General features: G+C 59.0%; 1 protein-coding gene across 1 annotated transcript in view; it reads right to left on the bottom strand.

Annotated features, from left to right (window-relative positions):
* The window catches only part of LOC104163125 (mucin-4-like), a 10,920-nt gene that overhangs the window by 2,839 nt on the left and 4,472 nt on the right, over positions 1-3,609 (bottom strand). Inside the window, exons 9-17 of the mRNA XM_009702022.1 lie at positions 3,421-3,564; positions 3,191-3,310; positions 2,776-2,978; positions 2,010-2,088; positions 1,594-1,764; positions 1,300-1,401; positions 857-1,093; positions 389-542; positions 135-303 (exon numbers count right to left, since the gene is read on the bottom strand). Coding sequence (XP_009700324.1) covers positions 135-303; positions 389-542; positions 857-1,093; positions 1,300-1,401; positions 1,594-1,764; positions 2,010-2,088; positions 2,776-2,978; positions 3,191-3,310; positions 3,421-3,564 — 1,379 coding nt within the window. The remainder of the gene's footprint in view (positions 1-134; positions 304-388; positions 543-856; positions 1,094-1,299; positions 1,402-1,593; positions 1,765-2,009; positions 2,089-2,775; positions 2,979-3,190; positions 3,311-3,420; positions 3,565-3,609) is intronic.

Raw genomic sequence — 3,609 nt, 5'->3', positions numbered from 1 at the left:
GCTGCCAGCTGGGAAGGGGACAGTGACAGTGGCTTAGGGGACATCAGGAGGACAGGTGGACAGAGAAGACAGCCATTGCGGCTGGCACGGGGACAGGCACTGTGTGGCACAGGAGGAGCTTTCCGGTGCACTACCTGCAGGGAGGACCCCCCGAGGGTGACAGTGTCGCTGTAGTCGCACTCCTGGCTCCTGCTGCAGCTGCAAAGGGTGAAGCGGAGCTGGAGGAGGGCAGAGAGGTTGTTGGAGCCGACAGCCTCCAGGTTGATGGTGCGGGGGGCTGTCCCGCGGGGCTCCCGCCTCTCTCTGCCGGGAGGAGAGGTGGCAGTTAGAGGAGGTGGCAGAGGAAAGAGGCTGGGTTGCCGGTGTCCCCCCATCCCATGCCAGCTACCCCATCTTCCCTTCCTTACCCGATATGTTGAGCTCCGGTGAGAGGTGGGGGACAAAGCGTGCACCCACTCCCACGGCACGGTACTGCCTCCTGACCCTTTCTGTCCTGAAGGCCGTGAGCGACGCGTCACCGATGATGATGGGAGGGAAGGTGTCTGAGGAAAGAGCAGCCCAGCACACAGCTGGTTGTTTGCTATGTGGCCTTGGAACCCCTTGGCTATGAGTCCCTCCTGGTGAGGACGGGACCCCAGGCAGATGCTGCCATGACCTCTCACCGACAAGACCCTCATGTTGCACAGCATGGTAGCATCTCCCAGGCTTGGAGACCAGCCAGCCAGGCAACGCAACTCAGAGACCTTGGTAACTTCTCTCCCGTCTCACATGGAGCAAGAGAGCCCAGTGAGGGAGCAGGGCACTGCTCGGTTACCCGAGCCATGTCCTCTTGGAGGTGAGGATCTGCTCCACTTACTGAGCACTGTCTTCTTCTGCTGGAAGTCGGCCGTGAGGCTCTGGGTGGCCAGGCCCAGGGCCATGTCCCCTGTGCTCAGCGAATCGTAGATGCACTCCTTGCTGCCACGGCACTGCGAGGCTGCCAGCTGGTACTGGCTTTCATTCTCCTGCCGCAGCTGAGACAAGAAGGTGGGTGTGAAGTTCATTACCAGTGAGTCCAGAGGCTGAGCAAACAGGCTGTGCCCTCCAACAGCCCCTGCAAAAGAGCACACCATGGGTATAGCCTTGGGTTTTTAAGGTTTGTTATATTTTAGGCTCATTTCCACGGAGAAGTAAGGAGACCAAAGGGCTTCCCTGGCATCGCTTTTGCTCAGACAACTGTCCCTATGTCTCCAGCCAAAGCATGGCCAGAAGTTGCAGGAATGGGGGGATTGTCAAGGTGGATCCCAAGCCTGGACTTACAGGTCATCCCGTAGTTGTAGATCTCCTCCTCGCTGCTGTTCACAGGGATGCTGGTACCATTTGGCATCTGGAAGTCATCTGCAGGGTCATGGTCCCACACACCTGTTGGAGCATCACCAGAGGGCTGGAGTCCCCCATGTCAGGGTTGACCCCCTCTCTGGTGCTGGTCGGTGTTTAGTTTAGACCCAGAGGTCCCTGCCCTCACAAGCACGTTCCCCCAGCATTTTCTAGCCTGCTTTAGAATAGGAAGGGGACTTTGCACCCCAGCTCTGCAGCAGTGCCAGAAGTCCTCACCCAGGAGGCCTTTGGTGCTGTTGTGGTACTGATCAGGCAGGCTGCAGATCACACTGAGGATCCCGGAGGCAGCTGAGATGGAGGTGGCGATGGCCCCATCGAAGATGGCTGTGATGGAGGAGGCGTTGACCAGCAGGAGACTGGGGCTGTAGTACACTTCAGCACCCATGTCTGCAAGAGGAGAGCACAGAGGGAGAGTCCACACAAGGCTGGGGTCTGAAATGGTGCCCCTGAATTTGGGGAGGGGAGCGTTCCCCACCCACCCCAGCTGAGTCAGAGACTGAGGGTAGGTGGGAGATGTTGGATGGAGTTCAGGATGGCTGCCCTTGTGCTGGGCAGGGCTGGTCCCCGTGGGATGGGGACACACCTTGTCCCCCCCCAGATACATTTAATGTTTAACAGCACATCCTGCTCACCTTGGGAATAGGAAAACTGGATGGTTTCATTATTCAGGAGGACTTGGATGTCATCCTGGCTCCCCAAGGTCCACTCAACCTGTGAATCACGAGAGATGTCCCTCTGCTCATCCCTTCCTGCCGTCCCCTCTTGCTGAGGGCGCTTGAGCTAAACCCCATCCTCCTCCAGCCCCAGCACAGAGGCTCGGCCCCGGGGGCCGTGTTGGCGTGCTCTTCACCCCAGCAAACACAGGATAAAGCTTTGATGGTTGCTGCCCCCTGTCACTGCTGCTGTGGGGCATGCACAGGCCACCGCTGCTGCTCAGCTGACCCCACAGCATGGAGAGCTCTGCTGGTGGGCTCCAGGCTCTGAGCCCACTCCTCACACTGCTCAACGGCTGCTTCTGGTGACACCAGGAGATTTTGCTTACTGAAACTGGTGTGGGGAGCAATTTTGAAGAGTACACACTTGTGCTAACACGTCCAGAGCAGACCAGTGGTCAGGGTGAAGGGTGTGCAATGAAGACGGTGGAGCAGACTGTGTTCCTGCAGAGCTCCAGGCCCTTACTGGCCAGCTTGCAAGAGGTGCTAGAGCTATGTCTTGTTAGTCTTAGTCCAACCCACTGCTATTAGCACTTCGTTGGGGTTGTGGGAGGTGGTAGGAATAGAAGAGGGGATGCTCCTTGGGTCCCAGCCACTTGTAGGTGATGCAGAGGCAGTGCCCAACCTGCCAGAGGGGTCTCTCCCGTTAGAACCTCAAACCGATACCCAGGTCGCTCCTACTCACTGTTGTGGTGGTGGTGGAGATGTACTGGGCAGCAAAGGCCACAAAGTTGGTGGCCTGGGCTGTACCGGTCCGGGCCGTGCGTCCATGCAGCATAAAGCTGGTCTGGGCATTGCTGGCCAGCAGCAGGACAAAGTCCCCGAGCCCATTGAAGGTGTAGGTGAGTCCATCCAGGGTGGTGATGTGAGGGTCCCCAAAGGCACCAGCTGGGGTCCAAAGGAGACGGAACCATTTTGGAGGGAGGAAGAAAAGCAAATGCTGGTGTCATTGCACAGAGGAGAGCAGCCCCCAGTGCTGCGCTGGGCTCAGCAGTCCCCACTGGGGTGCTGCAAAGTTTGGTTAATGCGTGGGGTCTGTGTACGGCCATGCCACCCGCTCAGTACCCTGGCACAGAGGAGGTAGAGCCATGGGGACTCACCAGGAGTGGGTGGCATGTATCCCTCACAGCCCACCCTTGGTCTCTTCTCGGCAAACCTGGTGCAGAACAGGGGCTTCTCCACGCGCCGGCAGCACCAGTCGAATGCCTCCAGCTCCTCATCTGCAGAAGAAGGTGGTCGGGTGCTTGGGGGTGCCGAGGTCTCTACTGCACCTGCAGACTGCTCGGTGCTTGGGGGGTTTCAGGGCAAGGGAGTGTTGGTGCCCCTTTACCAGCAGCCGGGTGGACAGGGAGGCTCCACGCTCTCTCCTGCCAGCCTTCGAGCAAGCTCCCATCTTGGTACAGACACCGCACCCCGGCTCCGTCCGGGCTGGGGGACACAGTGCGCAGCACCCTCACAGAGGTGTCTGTCGGGCCTGAAATTGTATCAGGGGGATCATGGCCAGCCCCAGAGCAGGAGG

The sequence above is a fragment of the Cariama cristata genome, unplaced genomic scaffold (assembly GCF_000690535.1).
Source record: "Cariama cristata isolate BGI_N322 unplaced genomic scaffold, ASM69053v1 scaffold12306, whole genome shotgun sequence".
NCBI lineage: Eukaryota > Metazoa > Chordata > Aves > Cariamiformes > Cariamidae > Cariama > Cariama cristata.
This window is presented reverse-complemented; position numbering and strand designations above follow the sequence as displayed.